A 27,736-nucleotide genomic window follows, 5' to 3' on the forward strand; every position below is an offset into this window, starting at 1 on the left:
CGACGACGGCAGTCATTGATGTCACGACAACGTGAGAGCTCGCGTAAAACCTAATTCTCTGCCAAAATCCTGAGAAATTTTAACAAATCCGAAGAGCAGGAGGAAGGATGAAAAATCCGGAGTCTCCCGCCTAAATCCGGAGAGTTGGCAGGTCTGTAATATGCATATAAAAAATGTCTCTGTATTTGTTTACAGTAGTTGGAGTGATTAAAATTTAAGTTTCACAAACCAATAAAAGATAAAAATCACTGCACATATTTTTTGTGCACTTTTATAAAATGGAAACCCATTTTAGTATCTTGATGTTTCATTTTATACAGGTTTCACTATAATTTATATTATATAATTAAAATTATATAAATAATGAAATGGTAATATAAATTCATCATGAATCAAAAATTTCATTAAAATGGATTTATTAAAAAATGGACAAAATCATAAAAAAAATGACAGAAATATGCACTCAAACATCCTCTTTGATATACCTTCGACGCAGCAGACCTTCCTCATCATCACTCTGAGAATGTGCTTCATTACTTTCTTCATCATCGTCACTTCCTGATTCAAATGGATCATCTTCTGTCACCAGGAATGCATCAGATTTTTGTGGATTTGAGTCAAGTGATTCATTAGATAAATTTTCGTATTGCTAAATTTTAATTAAAAAAGTAAGAATTATATACAGAATTGTTTGAGAAAAAGTGAACGTTTAAAATTGACCACGTGCCTTTATGAAAAAAAAACAACCAAAAAACTATTACATATCTCAAAACTTTTTCTAGATAAAATCACATGTATGGATATGTAATAGATAAAATAATATCAAATATACCAGAGGTTCTTAACCCTTTTTGTGCTGCACAGACACTATGTGTCAATAGTAGATAAGTCCACAAACCCTCTCAAGTTTATGACAAATAAGCTAAAGCCTAGACTTTCTTACAAAATAATATTCAGTGCTTAGTAACGAGTTGTTTTCATCCAAGCTCATGAACCCCCAGAAATCTCTCCAAGGCACCCAAGGGTCTGCATGTCCCTGGTTAAGAACCACTGAAACAGACAATATGTAAAACTTGACAGCCTGGGGATAAGCCTTGGCCTTCTCAAGGAACTTATTCTAGGCAGACATATTTCTAGTTTTAAATTTTTTAAATGCTAAGGACTTTTCAATATAGTCGATCAACCTTTGTCATAACTTCATGTTCCTAATTATTAAAAATACTCATGTGCATGCAACTTTTCACTTATATAAAACTATATTTTTAAAACTAATTAATAATTTAAAATTTGTTTTTTATATTTTGATCATATGATAATAAAAAAAATGATTAGGTGTTTGCATACATAATAAAAATATTAAACTATTTTAAAATGCAGTCAAGCTTATGACGAAATCGGATATTACGAAGTATCAGTTATAACAAAATTTTTTCAGACATAAATTTGCAATACCAAAACAGTGTTAAAAATATCACTTATAATGAATTAACATAACTATGAGTATCAGATATAATGAAGTTTTTTTTCAGCAAGAATCTAATTTCTTACATAGGATTAAGTTTCATAAGATTAGAAGTCAAAAGGTTCTCTTTCAAAAACAAAGTTTGTAAATGAAGTACTTGTACCACTCTGAGAAAAGTTATGTGTGCTCTGTCAACACAATTTCAAACCCGTTCTTTTGAATTTTGAAGTCATCAATCTCTTGTTTCTGACTTTAAAATTGCTTGTAAATTTTTAGATAAATGGCATTCCATTCAACCAAGAGCTATCCAAAACTGTTGGAAGCATGCAGGATTTTCAGGTAGAATTCCAGGTATTATGATTATGTTGTCAGCGATAATGCAAAAATTGAAGCTGGGAAATTATAACATCAATAAAATCGCAAAAGATTCGGAAATGGAAGACATGGAAAAGAAAAAATTAGTAAAAACAAAATCTGCCATAGAGTCTCAAAAACCTTGTTTTCTGAAGCTTGAAACATTGACTGCTGTAACAATTTCAGGATCCTAGAAAATTAAATATGTAGATATATAGCGAATTCAACCTTAAGGTTTCAACAGCTGGCTCATGCAAAGATAAATTCAGTAAAAAAAATTCAACTAGCCTTGCAGACAATTGAACCCACGTCCTCTCACTTGCCAGGTGAGCACACTAGACCAGTGTTTCTCAACTGCTGGGCCGTGGCCCAGTATCGAGCCGGTACATCATCATTCATGCTGAACAGTGAGTGGCTAGTCATTTTCCTTTTCTCCCATTTATTTTCCATTATTCGGGTGTTTGACTGAGCTTTCCACTCACTGAATAAGTGGAAAGTTCAATCACCATTATAAATGAAATAGAGCTGCAGGCTTCCAAGTTGAGAACTACTGCGCTAGACTACAAAGCCAATGAATCCTCTTTCCTTAGAGCTCATATGCACTGAAACGAGCTGCACATGGACAGCCATACCTAACTCAGAGCAAAGCTCACCATTTCTGACACTGTCTACCAGGGTTGTAAAAACCCAGGTTTTTTTTTATAAAAAACCCAGCTAGGGTGTTTTTGGGTAAAAAATCTGGGTTTTTTGGGCAAAATGGGGAAAATTGAATTTCCTTTTTCCCCACAACCTCAAAATATCTAATTTAAACATATGTACATCCTTTATGTGTACATATTAGATTATGTCTAAATATACATTTTTGGTGCATGTTAAACTATGTATTTGATTAATAAAATTGACCATACAATAAGGGAATGGGGATGTTGTTAGAAAACATCCGTTTTTTTAAAAACTTTGATAATTTCCATTTAAACTAGCTCAGGAGAGAAAAAGGAGAAGGAGATTAAATGTTGTTCACAGATTAGTAATGCCGTGTTTGCTGCAGAGGTTTTCATTCAGTGTATGGTCACCAGCCGCAAGAAATGCATATTGAATTTGAACACAAAAATGGAGTTCTAATAGACGAAAAAAATTAAAATTTAAGTGTTACAGAGATGTAGAATCTTTCTTTCATAAACGTTATTAGTTGTTCCCATTGTCACTATTTTTAAAAAATTATAAAATTTCTCAATTTTTTATTTTAACTATTAAAATTAAAAATTTCTCACTTTTGACAAAAGTGTTCATTCTATTGCTATTCAGGACAACTTTGTACATTTAATTAACTTTGTATAGCAAGCGCATTAAATATAAAATTGCAAATGTATAGTAATTTTAAACAAATATGAAGGAATTCAAAATATTAATATCAGAAGTGCCAACTTTTGGAATCCAGAAATCCGGAGATTCTCCCGAGGGGGTACCCCCTTGGCATTCATAGACTAGATAAAAAAAAAAATTCACAAAACAAATTTTGAATTTTTTTATCAATTAAGAAAAAGTTCCATTCCTTCCCCCGCAAGGCAGGTTCGGCATTGCCCCTGAGCAGAATATAATTCCATGTCAGTCTTGTTCACTTACAGCCCAGGCAAATTTTTTGGGCAAAATGAGGAAAATTGAATTTCTTTTTCCACAATTTCAAAACATGTAACTTAAAAATTTTATGTACATCCTTTATGTGTAAATCTTGCATTATGTCTAAATACAGTCGAATCCTGTTATAACAAACTCCAAGAGACTGGAGAATTCACTTGTTAAAACAAAATTTCGTTATAAAGGAATTCCAAGTCTTTGCATTGTTCCTATTTAAAATTATCTGGGGATTAGACAAAGTGTTCGTTAAAACGAGATTTTCGCTATAACGGTATTCGTTAAAACGAGATTTTCGCTATAACTGTATTCGTTAAAACGAGATTTTTGGTGCATGTTAAACTATGTATTTGATTAATAAAATTGACCATACAATAAGAGAATAATTGTTCACTTACAGACCGGGTGGTTTTTTTTGGGTACAATGGAAGGAAAATTGAATTTCCTTTTCCCCCACAACCTCAAAATATCTAATTTAAACATATGTACATCCTTTATGTGTATATCTTAGATTATGTCTAAATATACATTTTTGGTGCATGTTAAACTATGTATTTGATTAATAAAATTGACCATACAATAAGGGAATAATTGTTCACACACAAACACACACACTTCTGAGTAATTGTATCTGAACCTTGAGTTGTATGACTGTAGCAAGATTGTTCGTGGTAAAATGAATGAATTTGAATAATGAAAATTCTGAGAAATCAGGATGGTGCCTGAATTTTTTTTCCTCCAAATTTTTCAAACCCCAAAGAAAATGTATCCAAAAGTGTCCTGATCCATTAAAAATAAAGCCTTTAGCTATGTAACTAAAACCATAAAGTGTTTTTTTTAAATCGAACACAAACTTTCAGGAGCTAAAGTCCTGTGCCTCTCTTTTTCTTGAATTCCTCACTGTTGAAGAATATCCCTGCTTCATTAAATTAAATTCTGAAATATTTTTTAAAGGAGCAGTAATAATTAAAAAGTGATATGCTTAAGAGGAGGAGATAGCAGTCATTCTGAGGATTCATTACTCTGAAGTTGTTTTCCACTTGTCGAAATTAGCCATTTTTGGGAACTAAAACCTTTTTCTTTCAAACTGAGCACAACCCACCATCTATGGGCGATTTGCTACCTAATGAATTGTGCCTGAAGTGTAACTGTGTATGTACCTAACAGTCTGAATGCGTATGTAGTGTTGTGTTTGATTTATCAGTGCTGCCCTCTATATTTCAGAAGTGCATGACATGTTATGATTAAATTACATTTGTGCTGTTTACAGGTCTGTTGCTCTCTGTGGCGAGACATTTTTAAGGGGAGATCGGCTCGCATTTGCACCTTGAAGTTGGGAACCACAGAAAACCAACTTCAGCAGGAACTTAAAACTACAGAATAACTTGAATTATCATTAAATACAAATGCCAATAAGCAGTGGTCCGCGGGACCAGCAGCAGAAAATCTCCTCCATCCCTCGGCAATGCATTGATTGCAAAAGATTCTTCGATGGAAGAACTGGTCCTCAGTTATGTTATGTTTTCTCAGCCATTTAAATGTCAAATAATAAATGTTTATTCCTGTAAAAAATATTTAGAAAACCGACACGGTTTTCTGAATATCTGCCAAAATTAAAAAATTTATGAGCAAAACAGATTTCGATATGCTGCATATATATATATACACAAACATGTGAACTGTTACCTCAATCCTTTAACATCCATTCAATGAATCAACATTTTCTTTTCCCGACATTTGCATGCCATCTTAATCCTTTCTGCTCTCATAAATTAAATATTTTTGTTTTTTTTAATTCAGGCCGAATTTTTGGATTGAATCTTGCGTAAAAATGAAGTTCTCAATTCATGCATTTCAGCTAGTCTTTCTAAAATGGACCACCATTTTTCCGATTTTTGCATGCCTAACATATGCTGCAGTGGAGGGAGGGGGGCTGAGCTGTCATCATAGTGTTTTTATGAAGTAAAAACCGGAAACCTCCCCATAGAAAAGAAAAGAAAAAAAAAAGATGAAATTCCTCCCTCCCATCTTCTTCCAAGAAAATCCTGCAACTGTATGTTTTGTCATTCAAATTTTATCATGTTTGAAACACAAAATTAGTTTTTATTATTTTACTGAATTTTTGTCTAAAAAAATAACATTACACTAGAATATAGTTTCACAAACTTTTTTTGTTCTATCGCCCCCTTGGATGGATGGATGGATGGATGTGTATATATATATATCCATCTAAGATATAGTATATCTAAGATATAGTATCCATCTAATGAATCCTTTATCTTTTCTTCCTGGGGCAAAAATATGGACGGTTTCTTTTCCCTCTTATTCTAGGGGATGCATACAGAGTCTTTTTTTGTTTGTCTTGGAAGGTTTGACACCTGAACATGCCTTATTTTTTGGTGAGAAAATAAATGTTAGAAAATAAAAATAAACACAGGCATTTACGAAGATATTTGCTTCAATTATTTCTTAATTAATGTTGCCATTTGAATCTTAGCAAACCATTCAGTATATATCTTTCAAAAGCAAATACAGTGAAACCTGTATGAAATGGAACATCAATAGACTGAAATAATATTCCATTTTAGACAAATTTCCATTTTATAAAAGGTGCAAATAAAAGGAGTAATCATTAAACAAACTATTTCCATTTCATTTAAGACAGGTTTCCATCTCATTCAGTGTCCGTCTCAGACAGCTTTCACTGTATCTTTGGCAGTTTACTCAGAATATAATTTAAAAAAAATGCCTTTTTAAGCATTCATACTTTGTTTTTTGATAAAGCAACAAAATCAATAGTTGTGGTTTAAATAATAAGGGTTGACTGCAGTTCTAATGGTTTTGTGTGGCTTTTTACAGCCCTTAGTGTTATATCACTCTTTTAAATGATAATATACAGTATTTAGGAAAATAAATTGCCATCAGAAAAAATTTCATTTAGACCAATAGGTTTTCATATTCACTGGTCCGTGGGTCCAGTGACTTTTTAGTTTTAATCAGGGTTGTTTGGTTTAAACTATGTTGGTTTAAACCTTGGTTTTAACCAAGCGGTTTTTTTTTAAAACACATCACATAAAAGTGGCCAAAATATAATTTTTTCCCTTTGAAAAATATCATATTGGTTCATTATTAGTTAAAACTTTCATTCTTGCCACATTTTCTATTCTTGGGGGAACAGAACATTCTTATAGCTTTAAATGGTACGAGATGGTATTAGTGGTTTTTAAAAAAAAATCTCATAAAAGTGGCCAGAATATAGCCTATATTTCCCCCCTCCCGAAAAGTATCCAAGTTATTTAAAGTATAATACTGTACCAAAATGTCTGTCTTGCCACATTTTCTAACCTTGGCCTACATTCTGATGCTCTATATTTAACAAATTCATGAAAAAGGGTTGCATCACATCTAAATGTAGTGGTGTATTATTTCACAGGCTTTCCCCCTCCACCCCACAAAGAAGCACAGACAGTGACTTCATCATCATGCTAGGGGCAGGTGGTCTTATCCAATGAAGACACCAGCTGTGATTATAATTAAAGTTTTGATTCCAAAACACTATATAATAAAAATTACTGGCCAGAATGACTTGAAAATTTGCATGAATACTCCTAAAGCAATGAAATTTTCTTTGGCGAAAAAAAAAACCAACTTACAAATGTACAAATGTAGATGATGATGAACTTAGCCAGCAGTATAATCTATTTTGTGTAACCATATAATTTCCGCATTTCAACAGCATCAGTGTGTTAATATATAGCACAACTTTTGTCAAGATGCACATTGCAACACCAGCAAAGCAGTTGCTGAAGAACCATTTCGCGATAACAGGATGACACACCACCTGACCGCCACATTCACCTGCTTAACCCTCGCAACTTTTGGCTTTGTGGGAACCTCAAAATGGGATGCACAGTGGTCAGATAGCAAACTTTGGTGAATTGGAAGCACATCCACATCATCACCATTGCATACTCTGATCTGTTTTCGAACAAACATTTTTGCATTTCCACCTCATAGCCTGAATATTGTGTCAACTTATTTAGCATTTCTTGCGTAAATTATAGTTTTTTGTTAAATAACTTCATTTTTGTGATGTTTCCATGAATTATGAAATAGTGCTATGCTAATTTAGCCCTGATGCCAACATTTTGCCCTGACTGCCTATCATTTCCAATCTGCAAGCAAATTTCCCAAGTGTTGGATGAGTACGGCATTGTCTATTTTACATTTTTATGTATTTTTTCCCCTTTTGCCATGCAAAACTCTGTTGCTTCAAGAGTATTCATGCAAATTTTCAAATCATTCTGACAAGTGGTTCTTAATTTACAATGTGAAATAGAATCTTAATTATAATCACTCTGTATATCATAAATCATTGCTAATTAATCTGCATTAATTTTGCTTCATTAAACACTTTATTTGCCTAGTTCTCATCACAGTTTTTGCAAAATAGCTTTTTAATTAGGCATATTGAAAGTAACAGGAGAAAATTTTATTATATGGTGGATAATAACATTAAGAATTTTCAAATAAAAAAAAAATTATTAAAATTCAAAATTTTGTTCTGTTAAAATGTAAAAGTATTGGTAGATTTATTAATATGGGAACAGCAGAGATGCCATTGATGCACACTATAACACATCAAATACCCGGAAATTCGCCTTGTTCTTGCAATATTGCGAATGCACATTTTTTTGTTTTTTTTAAATTGTAAATGATTGGAATGCCCATTCAAATTGTAAAACTTTCCCGAGATCGTGGAAAAAAACCAAATCTGTAAAAACTCGAACTTGAATATCTGCAGTTGTGTCATCTAGCTACTATGTGGTAGTCACTTTTTTACATCGCGAAAATCATGGGTGTGTACGCAGCATTGGCTTTTAGAGGGGCACAAGGATCTAAATTCTTTGCAGAGAGTTTGGGTCACTAACATTCAAAAACAATTTTAAATTAACAGATAGTATAAAATAAATTACTTTATTCCAATATTTTAATTTTCTACAAAAATATTTTTAATTTTTGATCTTGGGGGGGGGGGGGGGGGGAAGAGGCCCCTTATAACTCCCCCCCCCCCCCCCCAAATTTTGCTTTTGGTGAAAATCCGAGTTTGGAACCCGTGATTGCGCAATGGTAATCGACTAAAAATGTGATATTCTGAGGTTTTCAAATTTTCAGTTGTCTATTCCTTTGAAAAAAACTTCTGGTTGTACAGACCTACAACACAAATATTTATACATCAAACTTCAAATGGACGCATTGCCAGTTAGGAGGATAGATGCAAGGCTGCAATAGATGCAAGGAAGGGGGGGAGGGACAGGCAGGTCTAGTGTCCCAGGCTCTAGACTAGATTGGGGCACCAAATTCACCCTTTATAACTGCTTCTTCTACATTACATGGGTGTGCCAAAATGTGTGCTTACCCGTTTGGGAAAGCATGTAGTTGTGGCGCTAAATAGGTGGCACCACCAACTGAACACCAAACACACCAAATGCTGGGCACACACATAAGCACACTGTTAAGTTTCTCCAACACAAATCTGACATAGCTCCCATATTCAGGTGTGAAATATGTGATAGTTAAATGACAGATCCGAGTGGTGGACCATCAGGGAGGGAAAATAAAATCATTTTACTAGGATAGCCAAAGCATGAATAGGGAATCAGAAGATAAGTATCTGAAAGGGGAAAGAGAATCTAATCTGCTTTAAATTTGATCAGAATATATTGAAAGTGCTAAGATTATTTTAACGAAATGTAAAATCAATCGGAAGGGAATTTATAGATTGATTCATTAGTAAATATATAAATGTGAGCCTCTAACTGTTAATTGAAGTGGATCCTGCTTATAACGTTTTTCAAAAAACCGTCATAAAAAACGTTGTAAATAGGAAATCTTAATGAGAATTACTTATTGTTAGGACCACAAAAATAAGTTGTACTAAGTGGAAAAACGTTCTAAATGAGAGAAACGTTATAAGCGGGATCAACTGTATATTTGTTTTAGATTTATTACATGTGCGGAATTCCATATGTTAAATTCTCAGTGCTAATGAACTTCTTTGCAAGCTTTTCCTACTACTACTGAACCACACACACACCTCGTCTATATTCCTCTGCAGAACTTCTAACGAATTGGTACATATTGCAATGTGCATGCACGTGTAGTGAAACCTGACGTGGAGATTTGTTTCTGTATAATGCTTATTATGTGTAGTGCTGCCATCTGACAACAGTTTTTCTAACTATGAGTGAAGTGTAATGATTGAATAAAGTTTTTCCTACTAGTAGACAATGAAAGTAAATGAACCTTTGGATAGAACATGTTTTTAGAAATGGATTATACTTGATTTTTTCACAGATACCTTCTCCTACTCAGAACATGGCCCACCGCTCAGTCTCAATGAAGAAATATAAACAGGTGATCAAAGACCTGGGGCATGCTGGAAGAAAATTCATAGATATACCAGTGAATTATGGGGGGCATAATTTTTTTCAAGATAAATTTTTTTTGAGAGGGACCCACTTTCACTCAAAAAGGACCCAGATTTTTTGAATAACCTGGGTCCTGGGGCCCAGGTAAATCAGAGTACAGTGGCATCTCTCGAATAGTGTTAATTACATTAATGAACATTGTATTTAAATTATTAGAAGTTTGAATGATTTTTCAGAAATTCTATTGTTTTTAATGTAAAAATTCTATTTAAACCAAACAAACCTGGTTTAAACCAAAAAAACCCTGGTATTTTGGTTTTTAAAAAAAGGTTTTTTTTACTAACCCTGGTTCTAATGCTTTATATGTTTCCATATATGCAATACACTTTATATTGTTTATTGCTTGAAAGGTATATGTTATATAAACATGATAAATCGGTTATTATGTACAATAACCAGTTATTACATATGCTTGCCAATCGTCTTGGTAAGTTTTATAAAAATTTATCACTTTTATCGGTGAATATGCACAACACCCGTCATTGGTAAATTTGATAAGCACTAAAAAAATTATCACTTTTACCCGAGACTATGCATAATACCCAAGCGTCGTGGGTAAATTTTATAAATACTGAAAACACTGACTTTTTTCTAGTTATTATGCATAATAACAAAGTGCCATTGATAAATTTGATAATTACTTGAAATTTATCGCCTTTATCTGTGATTATGCACAATGCCCCAGTGTATTGGACCCTGATATAATGATGACAAATTTTATGACCACACCTGGACATAATGATACAATACATATATGATTATTGTGTATAGTATTTTATGTAGTACGATTTATCATATTTACCAATGATACAATATTTGGACGATATTTGGGTATTATGCATAATCGCCAGTAAAAGTGATAATTTTTTAGTACATATTAAATTTACCAATGATGCTTGGGTACTATGCATAATCACCAGTAAAAGTAATTAATTTAGGGAAATTTATCAAACTTAATAAAGCACTGTGATTATGCACAATAACCAGTTATTATATTAACCAAATTTATCACATTTACTGTAACATATATACAAAACCAGAAGAGAAATACTCTACCTCTATCTATTAATACAGTTTTTCAGTAACTTGAATTAGACAAAGAAAAGAGAAAAATATTGATTTCAAACATCGTCCAATTTTCAAAATGTGAACAAAGAACAGTTGCTTGCCACACTTGGCAACTTTCTGCAGAAGAAAAATATTTAGATTACAGCTCAAACAAGGTTGGATTGAAATCTCAGTTTTTCACTGAGAGCGATTTTTACTACCCTTGAACAATTTTTTTACAAGCCATTCACAACTCAAGTATATATAAAATTATCTGTATGACAAAAAACTTCATATTCCAAATAGACTGAGAGAAAAAAAAACTTTTGACTCACCTTTGATGCTTGATCTGGACCACATTCTGATTTTGAACGATAAATGTGAGAAAAGTTGTCAATAATGAGAACAATTTGCTGAAAAAACAAAGAACTCTCATCCTTATGTTTCAAAGTTTTTATAAGAAATTAACATGCATATACAGTGAAGCTCCTCCTTTAAAAAAGTAAGAGATCCATAAAAATACAGGTATCCCCCTAGCTTTCAGATCTTACTTTACACATTTTTGCTATAATTTGATTTTGAAAAGTTAATTTTTAAAGATATTCAGTTTCACGTCTTTCTTCAAATTCTATTTTTTTTCTTCAGACTGGCTGTTTGCTGTTTAATTATAGCACTGCTTAGTGTTTCATAAGAAACCTTATCTTTAAATTTAGGAAAGTATCTAGAATGAATTAAACAATTTTCCATAGAAAACTATGGAAAATCGTGTTTCTGCTTACAAATGCTATTCCAGAAAGAACTAATTATCTTCTCAATTATATAAACTGAAGAGCCAAAAAAACTGGTACAGGCATGCGTATGCAAATAAAGAGATATGGAACCAATCAGAGTACGGCGCTGCGGTCGGCAACGCCTATATAACACAACGAGTGTCTGGCATAGTTGTTAGATCGGTTACTGCTGCTACAATGGCAGGTTATCGAGATTTAAGTGAGTTTGAACGTGGTGTTATAGTTGGCGCACGAGAGATGGGACATAGCATCTCCGAGGTAGCGATGAAATTTGGATTTTCACGTACGACCATTTCGCGAGTGTACCGTGAATATCGGGAATCTGGTCAAAAATTAAATCTACGACATCGCTGCGGCCGGAAAAAGATCATGCAAGAATGGGACCAACGACGACTGACGAGAATCATTAAACGCGACAGACGTGCAACCCTTCCACAAATTGCTGCAGATTTCAATGCTGGGCCATCAACAAGTGTCAGCGTGCAAACCATTCAACGAAACATCATCAATATGGGCTTTCGGAACCGAAGGCCCACTCGTGTACCCTTGATGACTGCACGACACAAAGCTTTACGCCTCGCCTGGGCCAGACAACACAGACATTGGACTGGAAACACGTTGCCTGGTCTGACGAGTCTCGGTTCCAATTGCTTCGAGCTGATGGACGTGTACGGGTATGGACATAACCTCATGAATCCATGGACCCTACATGTCAACAGGGGACTGTTCAAGCTGGTGGAGGCTCTGTGATGGTATGGGGCGTGTGCAGTTTTAGCTTTATTTATGCATAGGTTTAAAAAACACAAAGATATCACAAGCATAGATGAAAATAACTTACCAAACCTATGAAACCTCCCAATAGAATTGTTAATACAGCAAATATTACGACTGTACCCCATACAGGAATGCCGAAGTCAATCATCATATGATAGATGTGCTTTAAAAAAATTGAATCATTATAAATAATGATTACTATCTAAGGATTTGCTACTAAATAAGATCAATTTTACACTCTCAGTAAATAATACACTAATATAAGCAAAATATATAAATTTTCATCAAGTTCATCTAAGGTCAAATATTGGGGCAAAAAATTTAAATTGGTATGCTTTTGAATTTATTTCTTAATGATGAAAGAATTATAAGTTGAAATAAGTAAATATCAATAAACGATGAAAATGAAACATCAATCTGGTTTACGACTCATGTGAATGCTTAATTTGTCATTTTTGAAAAAAAAAACGAAAAATCTTCAAGTTTATGAGATAGCACAGAATAACTTTACAAGCCTCTTTCACCAAGAATTTTCTTTTGATATTAAATTTTTTAATGCAAAAAAGTAGAATTTTTAAAATGTTTCACATTTATATATATAAAAATTGAGTACTCACTGTAATCCAAACAGACAAGCGATATAAATATGCATATAATGACATTCTGTAAAACAACAGAGATAAATGAGTTACGTGTAAATCGTTCAATCAATGTTTAATATATTATATTCAATAAGCAGCTTTAAATTTTTATTTAAACAAACCTAATTTATAAGTTACGAAATAAAAAAAACCTATTTTTTAAATAAGTATTTGTTTTGTTTTAGCAAAAGAACATTCATCCTAGTATGAAGTTTTAGAATTCTGATATATTTCCAAATGATTGGTTGATGGCCAATTTTCACAAAACTTTTGTTAATAATGAAGAAAAAGAGCTGCATTTAATTACTTGAATTGATCATTCAAATCCGGATGATAAACAGATGACTCATCATTTGATTATTTTGTGGCACCAATGCATACCTGAGCTGATCAAACTGGAATCAGTGGTTTGAAGTTAATTCTGAACAGCTCTGATATGATCTTTATATTTCTCTCCACTGCATTCAAACCAAAACCTGTCATTAGCTAGGTGAATTCCCTCCACTTAGCTGCCAAAAAGATGGTGATCATTGTGAAAAAAAATTAGTCCTATTATGTTTAGACAGGGCATGACAAATCCCAGGCATCAGGCCACCATGGTGATGAAAAAATTGGTAATGGTGCCCAAAATTGCCTATGTGTGATTACTAGCTCATGTAAAAGAAATGACAGCTCCAAAAATATTTGGTAGGATCCTAGATTTTTTTGTCGACTTATCAAGACCCGTGTTAAAATCTTTGCAAAAAGAAAATTTGCCAAGCGATAAAAATTTTGAAATCCCATATGATATAACACATATTTTTAATAAAATTCATAAAATCTCATGCAAGAAAATGTCATAGAAATATCAGTCTGTCACACATTATTAATGAATAAAAAAATTAGAGTAAATGAAATTTACAAGAATGATTGTGGTGATTTCCAGAAAGGAAGTGGATCCAATTTTTTCCACTGCTCTTTTGTTACAAACTGCTTGAATGATTCTTTATCCTTGCTTCCTCTGTACTGACGAAAAACTGCATCTTTCACGCTAAAGAAACATTGAAAAACCAGGATTTCAAATAGATCATACTAAATTATTTTTGAATATTAAATTTTTCATAGGTTAAACAGAAATTATTAAAAATTTGTTTTAAAGTCATGATGATTAATGATGACAATTTTAGACAGCCATAGTTGCAACTTTTATATATGTATATTTTTTGCACTATATTATTTCCATGATAACTATAAGGCAATGAATGAATGAACGCCAGGGTCTCTGCCACCAGACTTATCCCATTGCCGAGATCTCTTCCAGCCCAGCTTCGTGGCAGAGTCTGGAACAAAGTGAGTATGTACACCTAACAGTCTGAGTGTGTAGCTAGTGTTGTGTATGATATTTCAGTGCTGCCATCTATACTTCAAATTGTGAGTGAAGTGTAATGATTGAATATTTGTAACGTTGTAGGCCTGTTGCTCTCTGTGACGAGACTTTTTAACGGGGAGATCGGCTCGCATTCGTGCCTTAAAGTTGGGAACCACAGAAAACCAACTTCAGCCGACCACAACTGTGGGGTTCGAACCCGGATCCTCGCATCGCGAGTCCATCACTATAACCACTTGACCACCACAGCGGCTGATAACTATAAGGCAGAATACCTTGATTTATATAAAGCACATGATTTTTTAAAAAACATCAGATAATTCTGATATTTTAAGCAATTTCAAACAAATGCTTGATTTCTTTTTTAACTTGCTGAAACAGCGAGGGAGACCTGTATTTCCCAGCATGCCACGAAATTTGAATCAGATTCTGGAATATTCTTAAATATCTTTATTATAAAAATGCATAGAATTGGTTGAATGCATACTGTGATCCTTATTAAACCATGTTTTTCTTACCATGTCAGGAACGAACCAGAGAGACCCCCCCCCCCCCCATCATTTAAAAATCTGGTGTTCATCGAGTTTGGCAGCATGCTGGCCAATGCAGCTGAGTACAGTAATAGTCATAAGTGAATGGGAGATGGTAAGATTCACAGGGCAGCAAGTTTGAGCGGAAAATTAGGAGAATGGGTGGTCAAAACAACTAAAGAGAACACATTTCTCTGGGGGATTTACATTTTTTTAACCTATAAATATAAAAAAATCTTGACATATTTTTCAAATCTTATTTTTTAGCTTTTTCCAGTGTTTCATTTTTTTCTCCTCAATACTTAGGTAATAGATAGGTAAGGAAAAAGATCAAACTTTTGACTGAAAAAAGTCATATACAAATGATCATATTTGTAACATGGAGAGTGGTTAGCTTGTTAGATTAATTTTCCAAGGATCAGAAAAATTTGTTCATTGTATGGATACTTCTTTGCATATGTGTCTCACACTGAGAAAGGTCTAAGTTTGATACCAGCAGTTGTGTCACAGTGTAAGCCAAAAGGTGTCTTAAACTGAGTAAATTTGTTCTTTCAGGGATAATAAGCTGTATGAAGTAAATTTTCGTATAATTTACAACCTTACTACGCAAAAAATAATATTCATCAACACATTCTATGTGACATCCGAATTGGTCAGAGTTGCCGTCCACCAGACCAGAATTTGAGGTTTGGGCTAGTTCCTTTCCCATGCGGGTAAACTGCCAGTCAGAGTTGCAGTGAGATGTTTTGAAATGAAATTATACTGAAATTTAGTAAATTAGACAATTATTCTAGTATGTCACTGCATTTCAGGGTGTCATTAAAGTACCTTAAAATCAGGTGGTGTAGCACAAGATAGTTGATATTTTAATCAGATTCCATAGGCTATGGAAATAATAAAAGATTAGTTCCACATTACACTCTAAATATTAAAATGCATAATATGTGTCACTGGACATAAAATATAGAGAAAAATTTGAAAGTTTCAAAAATTTCAAGTGATGAAGTAAACTAGTCTTAGCTACACTGGTGAAATAAATTAAGAGAATTTGCATATTTTATCGAATTTCATGAAAAGAACTGACCTGAATGTAAAACCACTGCTTCTAGACAAAAATGCAAATCTTGTACGTCAAATACGTAAGTGTACACGTGTGTGTAGGTGGAGCCAGTAGAGAAACAGGCTTTATAAGCGCGCGTAAGTTAAGACACATTTCATTAGCTAGCACACCTTGCCGAATTTCTTGGTGTTATTTTGCAGCAATCGGCTAATTTCAAATTGTAACAGTAAAAATGAGTAACCACCAACGTTTAGGTGATGGAATGAGGTGGCGAATTGTGGGGAGGCTAGAAGCAGGCCAATCTCAAGTCCAGATTTGTAGAGAGTTCAATTTAACGCCCAGCGTCGTGTGTAACTTATGGAAACAGTTCCAGGATACCGGATCCATCAAGAGAAAGCCTGGGCAAGGTCGTCCAAGAGCCACGACGGCCAGAGAAGATCGCCACTTATCGATTATAGCGAGGCGTAACAGGAGTGCTACAGCTTCTCAGCTCTCTCGTGACTTGTATGCAGCCACAGGAACCCGTGTATCAAGGGTGACTGTTTCCAAAAGACTTAATGAGAGAGGGTTGTTTGCAAGAAGACCTGCTGTTTGCGTCCCGCTCACTTCTATGGACAGGAGAATCCGTTTATCATGGTGCAGAGAGCATAGAGATTGGAGTATGGATCAATGAGTGACCGTTCTATTCACTGATGAGTCCTGGTTCAGCCTAAGCACAGATTCTCGCCGTGCATTCATATGGAGAGAATCAGGGACCAGCTACCTACCCTCCAATGTCAGCGAAATTGACCATTATGGCGGAGGAGGTTTAATGGTCAGGGCAGGCATCATGTTGGATGGCCGCACACCTCTCCATGTCTTTGAAAGAGGCACTGTGACTGGTGTGAGGTATAGGGATGAGGTCTTGGAGCCCTATGTTCGCCTTTTCAGGGGTGCAGTTGGCCCCAAATTCATTTTAATGACGATAACGCGAGGCCACATAGAGCTCTTCTGCTCGATGATTTTCTAGAGAGTGAGGGTATTCGCCGGATGGATTGGCCAGCCAGATCTCCAGACCTTAACCCTATAGAGCATGTCTGGGACGCTCTGGGGAGGGCAATTGCAACTCGCAACCCCCTCCAGGAACCATCCAGGGAATGAAAACAGCGTTGTTGAACGAGTGAGACCAATTGCCACAGGAAATGATAAACTGCCTTATTTCAAGTATGAAATCACGCTGCGAGACCTGTATATCTGTAAGAGGGGACCATACCCCCTATTAACCCATTTTTTTGTTTATTCTGCAACCGCTGTTTCATACCTTCCGACTCCAACGAGTGTTACGCACGATCATGCGTGTGTATTACAATTATTGAATGGTTATTTGTTTTGTATTGTATCAATGCATGTACATATCAAATTTCATTGAAATCGGTACAGTAGTTTTAGAGATAATCAACCAAGTCTGTAAATTCTCTTTATTTCTTACACCAGTGTAGATGATCCTTTGGTGAAAAAGATAAGCCCAGATGTATCCACAGCATGAACTGGTGAAATTCCATTTTTCACATACCATAATAAATGCTATGAAGATACAAAATTTTCCATGGAAAGGTAATAAAAATAACAAAAATCAGCACAGAGGAAACTGTGAATGAAACTTACTGAAAAATAGTAGGTAGAGTTGTTATTCCAAATCGACCAGATAAACCTATTAAAAAAGATTTTCACATCAAAATGATATAGCAAATAATATTAGAGCGCTAAAGATGAACTGATAAACATAAAGTTTTAAAAATACAGCTACATACATTATAACATTAACAGTATAGCATTTATGTCTGGTGCATATTATGTGTCCCCAAATCGTGAGAAATCTGTAAATGAATGTTTTTCAATGAGTATTTTAGGTTTATGAGTCTCATTGCTCACAATGATGAGACTGCCTTTAAAAGAAAAATAGCTCAAAAATATGCCTTCAAATTGGGAAACCAACTTCAGTTGACTAAAACCATGTGGAAGCAGGGATTAAAACGTGAAGCTTCAAAGAAGTAAAGACATCATAAAAATACCTAAAGGATCAGCAATTTATTTACTATCATTGTAAACTGATCTTACTGTATATCATATGCACTATTTCTTTGTCTTTTACAGTTTATTAAAGTTTTTGAAAGTTAAAATAAAGTTTAAGACACAAAAACTAGTCCCTGAATATTTTTTGATAAAATCTTTCTTCTTGACCATTGATCATTTTTGTTGTTGCACCATGGTCATTTTCTGTCCACAAGGACTAATTAGATCGGAACCTACAATTTATTGCTGATTCCGAACTGCAGCCTTTTTTCTATACTCACTGGTTGGTGCGCTAACCCCTCTGTGTGGGACTCGCTGCGGTAGCAATCTTTTTCTGTGGTCATGCCGCCGTATCTATGTATCCATGTCAGGAAAGGTTCTGACAAGGATGAACTGGGTATAAAAATCTTTCTTCCATCAGAAAACACAGTGCAGCTTCTATTGACAAAGTTTCCTTGCCTACATCACACGTTTTCATTGGCAGGAGATTTTTGGGACTTTTGCAATAATTTCACAACACCAAGGAAAAAATTAATACCAAGAAAATTGTCAAGATAGCTATTTCCTCCATTGAAATATTTGAACTCTCGCAATTACATAGACAGACTTAATTCTCATTTTAATAATAGAGAAACATGCTTTCACTACTTTGCAATCATATCTCTTGCTTACCACTTTTTCATGTATATGACAAAAGCTGGTGAGTCACAACTTGGTTTATACTAAAATATTGAAAATATAATTGAAAGGGTCATTTGGGCCGACTACTAGCCTTTAGTAAGTTCCTTTTTGTGTGTGTGTGCATGACATTCCGATATAATCTATTCCTTTATATTTGTGAAACATTTTTTTATTAATTGATTGAATTTAACAGCTAAGATCTCAAATATCTGTTCATTTTGTTTAATTTTGTGTTTGTTTAAAGGTTAAATTCTATGGCTGATTAAATATTTGATGTTTATGAAGCTTAAACATATGATACTGAAATGATTAAATTGAAGTTTTAAATGCTGCACAATGTCAATGTTTTTTGGGGTATTTAATAGTGTGTGTATTTTTTATTTTAATTTAAAATATGTTGTGATCCAACCTCACGACAAAATAGGTGTCAGATAGCAAATTTGTAGACAAAGGGGGATCAGATAATCAAGGTTTCACTGTATTTTCTTAAACTATTATAAAAGTTTAAAAAAATAAAGTTAGAGGTATACACAAGGTGGGCATAGGGAGGCTGGTCCCCTTCTCACACACACAGAAAGAGAATCGAAAATTTACAATTTTTTGTACAAAAAATTTAAATTTCAAAAAGAAAAAATTTTATATGCTTTTTAAATCAATTTGCTTATTTAAAATGCTTTTCACAACTCCAAATTTCTCTTACATAGATTCTCTGTGGCCCCCACCAAAACTTCCAATTCACATGTATGCCCTCTCCAAAGGTAGGTCCTGTGTATGCCTCAGTACAGTTGATACATAGCACAAGAAAGTACATATTGTAATAGTGGAAATTTAACTTTTCTTTTTTTTATCTCATTAATAAAATATTAACTAACATTAGAGCTGAAAAAAGTCATTCAACAGCTATAATAGTGCTAATGAGACAAGTTCAGTATGCAATATGGGTTTATTTGGTCTTCTTCTTCTTCAAGCGAGCACAACTCAGGTCTATTGCCATGGGCAATTTACTACCTAGTGAGTTGTGCCGGAAGTGTAAGTATGTGTACCTAACAGTCTGAGTGCGTATCTAGTGTTGTGTATGATTTGGGTTTATTTGGTCATTGACCAAACAAGAAACCTTTCATTAGTGCTAAGAACAGAAGAGCAAGAATCATGTTTTAAAAGAAGCACTACAAATGGACTAAAGCAGACCAGTCTAAAATGTTGTTTAGAGATGAAAGTAAATAATGACATATTTGCTTCGGATGTAACAAAATGTGTCTATTGTTATATTAACAAAAGAAGTAATCCAAGGTACCAGGTTCCCACTGTCTGAGACAACATTGAGGCAAAAGTGTTATGAAGTATGAAAGCCTGGATGACCAAGCGGAGATAGAGATGTAGTTCGGAAAGAAAATTCACATTCCTCTGTGAGGAATTGAACCACCAATCTGTCACTGACCAGGTGAGTGTTCTTCAGTGAGAGATTGGTGGTTTGATTCCCCACAGAAGAATGTGAATTTTCTTTCCGAACTACATCTTGATCTCCGCTTGGTTATCCGGGCTTTCGTACTTCATATGAACAGCAGAGAGTGACATCGTTTCTCTATAAAAGTGTTGTTTTGGGGATGTTTCTCTGCTAAAGATGTTTGTTCTCTATGTTTTCTGGAAAAAAAATAGAAAAAGGTTTTGTTACAATGATATATTGCATAACCCCATGTTGCCATCTACCAACTGACAGACACATGCCATGAAAATGGGTATTTACACATTTATTGTTGTCAAAAGGTTTTTGAGTGCTACTGCATATAAAATGAAAAGCATGTTATACTCCATCATGTCATTAATGATCCTAAACAGCTTGTTCACTTCTTATTTTTTTTATTACTAATAAACCAATATCATTTGAAAAATTTGAATCACCAGGGTTTTTTGTGATATCTACTCTTCCAACATTGATGCCGATGTCTTTAGAGAAGTCAAGCCATATAGGATCTAGTTGCTGGCAGGCAGGACACCAAGGTGCTATGCTGAAAATATTAAAAATATACATCATGAAAATTTTATTCTGTGTAGCTGTATTATAAGCAAAATTAAAATTCTAAAATAATTTTGGTAGATAATTGTGGATAGATAGGGATGAGATGGTGCCACTCTCTGCTATTTACAGGAAGCACTGATAATTGGATAAGATGCAGAGATGAATTTTTGGAAGAAAAATTCTACTTGCATTCTACTATAGTAGTACGACTAATAAATGCCTTAGTTTATGAATTTTTCGGCTAACAAAGATGTTTTGCATGAAATATATTTCTGTCTCTAACATTATGGCCAGGGATCCCTTATATTTTTCTAGCTTCTTCTTGTATGGATAATTTTAGACCTCCAAGGACCACCCAGCTACCAGAAACCATCGAAGGTCTCACTGGCATTACAATGAGTGCCAGTTTGTCTGGTTAGTCTCTTGGCTGGAGGGTGCGATCTTCCAGTAATTAAAATGCACATGAGATTGCAGGTTGGGCTGCTGGTGTCCTATCTAAATTCTGGTTTATGCCCAAATAGGGGATCCTAGGACCCATTGGTATTTTAAATTCTATTTTACATTTAATTTGGAGCTACTGGTGGAAACCCCATGTACAGTCATGTACTAATATTTGGGGGAATCAAAATCATGTTTATACATTGTAAGAATTGTATTTTAATACTGTGTTAAAATATTCTGAGAAACATTTAATGTAAAGTTGTTTATCTCTCATACCGGTGGTCAGCGGCGCTCTACCATTTGGGCAATAATCTTAAAATATTTCATAGGCGTAGCAATGTTGATAACTGCCAGGTTGTCAATGTTGTTTGGGTTTACTGTTGCCCAATTCCTGTTGAAAAATGTTTTTGATCAAATGCTTATGCAATTCTGTGTTACAATATTTTTGAATGTGTAGCGAATGAACATGTAAATTTTCTTGCTCTGTGATAATTGGTTCCGGAGATCTCTCCGCCTTTATATACCGCTTGTGTATCGTAATAGATTTCTTGCTTTCTTGTTCTCATTTCATAAGGAACTAACCTAAGTGCCTTAGGGCACCTATTTCCAGTAGCCACACCAAAGATATATCCTGAAGACATGATCCAATCCTAAGAGTTAGTTACCTTCATCAGATTTTGCATGACTTGATAGTGGAGACTGATCAACAGCAGGTCCAGTGTTGATCTGATGTTGATTGACGCGGGAAGGTGAAGGGTATTCTAAAGTCCATGCCACCCTCAATGTGCATTGATATCGCAACTGAAACCTAGAAAAATAGCAATATCAATGTATTTTGGAAAATTTTTCTTTGTTAAATTGCAAAACAGATGAATTCTTTCACAAAGCCCAAGTGTTCCAGCAACATCATAATAATGATTTGGATGATAAGTCTGCTGAAGAATTTCAGCATTTTTTGCCAATTAAAGAGAGAACGGAAAATCCTAGCAAAATTTTACAAAAGTTGCATAACCTTGAGCAACGTTCCCAAACATTGAGACTGCTTTAAAAATTTTTGACTATTCCCATAAGCAATTGTTTAAGTAAGCAAAGTTTCCCTCTTGAAAAGATTAAAGTCTTCCCTAAGAACTATACTGGGTCAAGACAAACTTACAGAACTTTCATTTGAAAGTGACATTACATCAAATTTTTCAATGTGACGATCTCATTAGAGACTTTACAGCTCTGAAGGCAAGAAAAAACCAATTTTATTGACTTTTTGACCCATACACACAAATTTGATACTCCATCTTATCAAATAAATACCTAGCAGCAATTCATGCTTTTTATTAATTTGTGAAGATGGTGTATTGATATAGCCTATAATAACTTGTTTATTAATTTTGATTCATGAATAATATTTAAATGCTTTTTTACACAAAAATATACGCTAGTTGGAACAAAATGGATCCTTCCTTCATCTTTATGTATTGTTTGTTTATAGTTTCATCATGTTTATTTTCAAAGTACAAAATTATGAGTTTGTTCCATATTTTTTACTTTCTCATCTTGTTGAATTTTCAAATGCAAAATTAAATACCATGATGAAAGTGCAGAGTACGCTAACGCCAAAGTTTTCATAAGCATTTATTTTGATAGTAATTGTACATAATTGTTTCATGATGTGTCATGCCATATTCACTTCAAAATACGGAAGACTGGTGGCAACACCTGTAGATCAAAAGCATTTATAACTCTGCTAACATAAAGTTACCAAATTCGAAAACTGAAAAAGGAGGATGCCTGCGTATGCACTCTGAATGATGTCATTTGGCATTGAGTGTTGCTGGCATCTTATTTTCTTTATTCCTGAATGGAATAGGTAATCCTTTTCCCCCCCCCCCCCCACTTCAGTACATGGCATCAGCTGTCAGTGAGCAAACACCAGCATTCTCAAAATGGATATTACTGTTTCTTTCTTTCAGATGTTTTTCCGACTGTCTTTTGTATGTCATCCTGGGGCAAATTGGACCATGGTTAGAAAAGCGTATGTCTTGCTTGGAGGCAACTTGGATTCAGCAACTTAGAAATCAGTGCATACAAATGATATGCAAGACGTACAATATTGCATGCAAGCTGCTTTCCGTGATCGCAGTGACGCCTATATAACATAACAAGTGTCTGGCATAGTTGTTAGATCGGTTACTGCTGCTACAATGGCAGAGTTATCGAGATTTAAGTGAGTTTGAACGTGGTGTTATAGTCGGCGCACGAGAGATGGGACATAGCATCTCCGAGGTAGCGATGAAATTTGGATTTTCACGTACGACCATTTCGCGAGTGTACCGTGAATATCGGGAATCTGGTAAAAAATTAAATCTACGACATCGCTGCGGCCGGAAAAAGATCATGCAAGAATGGGACCAACGACGACTGACGAGAATCATTAAACGCGACAGACGTGCAACCCTTCCACAAATTGCTGCAGATTTCAATGCTGGGCCATCAACAAGTGTCAGCGTGCAAACCATTCAACGAAACATCATCGATATGGGCTTTCGGAACCGAAGGCACACAAAGGCTTTCGGACACAAAGCTTTACGTCTCGCCTGGGCCCGACAACACAGACATTGGACTGTTGAGGACTGGAAACACGTTGCCTAGTCTGACGAGTCTTGGTTCCAATTGCTTCGAGCTGATGAACGTGTACGGGTATGGAGACAACCTCATGAATCCATGGACCCTACATGTCAACAGGGGACTGTTCAAGCTGGTGGAGGCTCTGTGATGGTATATACGACTCTGACAGGTACGTAAGCATCCTGTCTGATCACTTGCACCCATTCATGTCCATTGTGCATTCCGACGGACTTTTCAGCAGGACAATGCGACACCCCACACGTCCAGAATTGCTACAAAGTGGCTCCAGGAATACTCTTCTGACTTTAGACACTTCCGCTGGACACCAAAATCCCCAGACATGAACATTATTGAACATATCTGGGATGCCTTGCAACGTGCTGTTCAGAAGAGATCTCCACCCCCTCTTACTCCTACGGATTTATGGACAGCCCTGCAGGATTCATGGTGTCAATTACCTCCAGCGCTACTTCAGACATTAGTCGAGTCCATGCCACGTCGTGTTGCGGCACTTCTGCGTGCTCGCGGGGGCCCTACACAATATTAGGTAGGTGTACCAGTTTTTTTGGCTCTTCAGTGTATAAACATAGACAACAATATACAAACTGAACCTGACAAGACAAATATAGGTACTCATTGAAAATTTTAGATAAGGTCAAAAAGAAGAGGATAGAGATGAGGTAAATGCAGTCATTTTGAAAGAAAAACAGTGCAGGGTAAAGTTTCATACAGATGCTGTCAAAACCTTGAAAGAACCACAGTAATTTTGCTTTAGAGCATAATGACACTTTTAATATGATTTCTGAAACAAAACTGTTAACTGATTGTCAGACAGCAAAAAGTGAGAACTGCATACAGAACACCTTTATTGACCACTAGAGAAAATTAAAAAATTTCTTTATTTAAACACCCCCCACTTCAGTACATGGCATCTGCTGTTGGTGAACAAACAATGGTATTCTCAAAATGGATATTGCAGTTTTCTTCTTTTAGAGCTGCTTTTCCATGTTATATGGGGGCAAGCTGGACCATGGTTAGAATAGCATATGCCCTGCTTGGAGGCAACGTGGATTCGTCTGGGAATTTCTAGGGCGTAGGTCAAAGCGTGTAAAAATGTAGGGGAACAAAACACATGCAAACAGTCATGCCAATGAAAAGATATATGTTTCAGAGTGAAAAAAATTTACCCTAAAAATAGAACGATTCTGGAAACCTGAAAAAGAGGACAGAAGGACAAATTTTCTAAAATGTAGAAGGATGCTTGAAATGACACCAAAAAGGAGGACGGATGCCAACATAACCTAATGAACGTTATATATAAGCGGGGCCTTTCAAAATTTGTTTGCCCAGGGCCCAAACTTATGATGAACAAGCCCTAGGTAATCTCTTCATTGCGACAGAGCGGAGGTTCTGGTTAGGAGGTAAGGTACAAGTTATATTCTTAAAAATACAGTCAAAATTTTGCTATAAAGGAGTTCCAGGTTTTTGCGTTGTTCTTATGTAAACTTATCTGGGGGATTAGAAAAGTGTGCATTAACATGAAATATTCGTTAAAACGAGATTCGACTGTATCAGTAAACAACGGAACAAAGAAAGGATGACATAGCTAAGAATTCTGAGAAGAGACATTTTACGAATGGCGTATCTAAATTCAACTTCAAATTATCCAAAACGTTAAGAAAAAAATTGAGTCAAACGGGTAATTTTAACATTAAATTGGACAGGAAACTGAAGAATTCCTAAAATTTGAATTATACAAAAATTTGCATCATCCAAGTTTGAATTAGCCAAGAGTTAAGGAATGAATTAAACTCATAACTCACATTATACATTCTAGCAACACAATTTTTTCAAAATTGAAATAACCGCAAACTTTAAATGGTGATTAAACACATGATTTTATTGGTGTATAAATCATATGAACCCAGCTCATAATGCTGCAATGCTCTATATTTATGCTCTTGGTTCAAATTTTATCCTAAATGTCATTTGTATTCATCTAAAATTAAAAGTTGACATGAAAAAAATGTTTATGCTCTCAATTGTGGATGTTCTCAACCAGAATTGAAAAAATCTATACATTTTGCTGGCTTCAATGGTCATCATGGCTGTGGGAAGGTACCAAAACATTCATGTAAAATGAAATGGTACAACCTTTAAGAAAATTGTACAGCTTAAGATGAAGGAAACAAACATTACCTTCAGGTGATGGTTAATAATTGCGAAAAAAACCAGTGTTAAGCAAAAGGCATAGCACCATCCTGTATAGATACACATGTAGTATAACAGATATATTACATGTAGTATAATGTGGGTCAAACACACCAGTACGGAGAAATCACAAAAAAAAAAAAAAATCGCCTAGGAAAAAAATAATTATAATATAGCTGTTCTAAATGAATGTTTTGAGGTTTACTGCACTCAGTAAATAAAAATACTATAGCAGGAATAATAAGAATATGCATTCACCGATATACTAGAAAGCAAAGATTCTGAACTATAAATTTTCATTAAGGAAATAGATATTTTCTGGATATTATAACAAGGTGAATAATATCCAAGTTCAACCTGGTCATCTGGTGTCCGCCAGGAATCAAACCTAGGTTCTCTTGCAAACTGAGCAAGTGTGCTACCATACAGCCTGAAATCCTACATCACTGGAGACACGGCCTGCCTTCCTTATTTCACGCACTGTGACAAGATATATCTAGAAAAAGGTCTAGTTCTTTGATGTATTGGGCTGAGAAAAAGCCGGCTCACTCTAAATTTCTATTCATAATTTTTTTTTAGAAAATTAAATTCAAGATTTCTTGATAACTCAGTAGAAGGATTCAAATATATGAATGGGATAATGAAGTATCAAATTTTCAGAGATTGTTGCTGAGAATGTAGGTTGTGGAAAGAGACAGCCATCTACATTACAATAAACTGAGAATGAGTGAATTTGTAGTAATATAATCCTAACGCAGCTGTGATACCAATGCTCTTCATATAAATCCATTAAGCACTTACAACTCCACCATCCATTCTCCTTCAAGCATAGGACTCCAATTTTCATCTTCCAAGATTTGAATAGTTGGATCCGCTGCGTTTGATAAGCAAACTATTAAAATCAAGTGGAAGCTCATAATAGTAGGCTTCATGACACTCAAGAAGCCGGTCATAGTCTTGCAGTTTAAGTAGATCAATTACTATATGAACAAAATGACAGCAATCCGATTCTTCCAATGGGAGAAACCGTAGCTCCTTCAAGTTACTGCTCAGTCGGCAGTTTCTATTTGAATGGGAAGAACCAAAATTAAAAGCAGGGACAATAAAAATATTCAGATCACCGAAACCGCGCCGGACCTTCGTAGTGGTTGTTATTTCAGGATCATCCCCCCGTGATTATGTCCTCAATAACAACCACTACAAAGGAATGAAATTAATCTAACTGCAGCCCAACTGTAGTGACTAAAAGACTGACCATAATTCCTCAAAAGACATAAGGGACATCGCCAATTACCACCAAAAATGACGCCAAAAGTGGACAAAGTTGCCAAATATTGGAGAATTACGTTAAAAATCAAAAAGGCGGGAAATAAAGCATTACTGCAAATTGCATAGGATTTAAATGTGAATTGCAGTAAATAAAACGTTTCCCAAAACAAATGCGAGAGATTAATATTCTTATTTATAATTGTAATTATCTCATTATTTATGAGTGGTAAAATAATTTCATTCTTCGACTTCAATGAAGAATAAAAATTCAAGTAAGCTTCGTGTAAAAAACGAGAAA

The 27,736-nt window shown here is 34.8% G+C and overlaps 1 protein-coding gene across 1 annotated transcript; it reads right to left on the minus strand.

The window, feature by feature from the left end:
- Window positions 1-399: 399 nt before the first annotated feature.
- On the minus strand, window positions 400-27,349 carry LOC149065564 (thioredoxin-related transmembrane protein 1-like). Its single transcript, XM_089253677.1, has 8 exons — window positions 26,971-27,349; window positions 20,781-20,887; window positions 17,793-17,838; window positions 14,094-14,222; window positions 13,169-13,214; window positions 12,616-12,714; window positions 11,322-11,399; window positions 400-649 (listed from the first exon to the last, which is right to left on the minus strand). Exons 1-8 carry the CDS (start codon window positions 27,120-27,122, stop codon window positions 464-466), a joined length of 843 nt encoding a protein of 280 aa, XP_089109803.1. The 5' UTR covers window positions 27,123-27,349; the 3' UTR covers window positions 400-463.
- Between the last annotated feature and the right edge of the window lie 387 nt (window positions 27,350-27,736).

The sequence above is a fragment of the Pholcus phalangioides genome, unplaced genomic scaffold (assembly GCF_987345545.1).
Source record: "Pholcus phalangioides strain wild (caught in Gottingen) unplaced genomic scaffold, Ppha-v1.0 ptg000039l_1, whole genome shotgun sequence".
In the NCBI taxonomy this organism is placed as follows: Eukaryota; Metazoa; Arthropoda; class Arachnida; order Araneae; family Pholcidae; genus Pholcus; species Pholcus phalangioides.

Bases quoted from the DNA above. Each gene is read 5' to 3' on its own strand.
- LOC149065564 (XM_089253677.1), bottom strand. From the start codon at position 27,122: ATGACCGGCTTCTTGAGTGTCATGAAGCCTACTATTATGAGCTTCCAC. The intron at 12,715-13,168 runs GTGAGTACTCAA...ATTTTTTTAAAG, and splicing joins GCTTGTCTGTTTGGATTACA to CACATCTATCATATGATGAT. The intron at 650-11,321 runs GTGAGTCAAAAG...ATTAAAATTTAG, and splicing joins GTCCAGATCAAGCATCAAAG to CAATACGAAAATTTATCTAA.